The sequence below is a fragment of the Penaeus monodon genome, chromosome 15, assembly GCF_015228065.2.
Source record: "Penaeus monodon isolate SGIC_2016 chromosome 15, NSTDA_Pmon_1, whole genome shotgun sequence".
NCBI classification, from domain to species: Eukaryota; Metazoa; Arthropoda; class Malacostraca; order Decapoda; family Penaeidae; genus Penaeus; species Penaeus monodon.
The window spans coordinates 24,647,181-24,648,077 of record NC_051400.1 but is presented as its reverse complement, the minus strand read 5'-3'; the positions used below and the strand labels follow the sequence as shown (position 1 = coordinate 24,648,077).

Below are 897 nucleotides of genomic sequence, written 5' to 3'. Positions count from 1 at the left end.
TTCTTTCTGTCTTGCTGTTTTTCTTCTTTGGGCTTTGCTTCTTTTTCTTCTTTGGGCTTTGCTTCTTTTTCTTCACTTCTTTCTTCTTAACATTTCTGATATCCTCAAAGGTCATGTGATTCATGAGGTCAGGAAGGTCACTGTCACTGGAAGGGTTGTTGTCAAAAGCATCGAACCTGTTTCTTGGTACCTCCTGTGTACTTTTTCCTGCTTTGTCGGCTTCAAACTCTTACTTGGCTCTTTCCTCATCCTCCTAAATCAGATCTTACGACTGCTTTTGCGTGGTTGTGGTTTTGTAGTATATCCTTTTCTGTTGTTTAAACTAATGTTCTGATTCTCTGTCAGTGGAAGGTTAAGGGACATTTTGGGATGTGATGGAGGGGCAGCTAATGATCCTGTATTTTTGTGATGCTTTTTTTGTGGAAGAGTTCAGACTTGAGATGGCAGGTTTGGATGATTTGCTTTTATGCCTGTAATAAAAAAAAATATATATATCAAAATTCTACATATGTAAGAAAATGAAATCTAAATTCTACAAATTTGTCTATGGGAAATCAATTATGCATCTATGAAAAGATGAAAATTCATATAAACATATAATAATAAGAATTTATAGTAAAATCTATGTAGACACACACTCATATACATTCACACACAACACCTCATATATAATCTCCCTCTCTCTCTCATACGTGCTGTATTCACTTGGCCCTAATCCATGCCCAAAATTCACCTTTGTTGCCTCTTTGTGTACTTCTCAATGGTGCGGTGTGGTAGCCTCTCGAGTCGCACTTGGGGCACAATGGGCTTTTTCAGATAGGGTGATGGGTGGTTGCTGAGATACACATAGCTGATTGCCTCCATAAACTTCTGCACGCTCATCATTTTCTTGGCTGC

At 38.2% G+C, this 897-nt stretch overlaps 1 protein-coding gene across 1 annotated transcript in view; it reads right to left on the bottom strand.

Moving 5' to 3' along the window:
• Window positions 1-305: 305 nt before the first annotated feature.
• Window positions 306-897, bottom strand: part of LOC119582135 — a 4,324-nt gene continuing 3,732 nt past the window's right edge. Inside the window, exons 2-3 of the mRNA XM_037930372.1 lie at window positions 734-893; window positions 306-470 (exon numbers count right to left, since the gene is read on the bottom strand). Of these exons, the coding sequence (XP_037786300.1) occupies window positions 353-470; window positions 734-893 (278 nt within the window). The 3' untranslated portion in view covers window positions 306-352. The remainder of the gene's footprint in view (window positions 471-733; window positions 894-897) is intronic.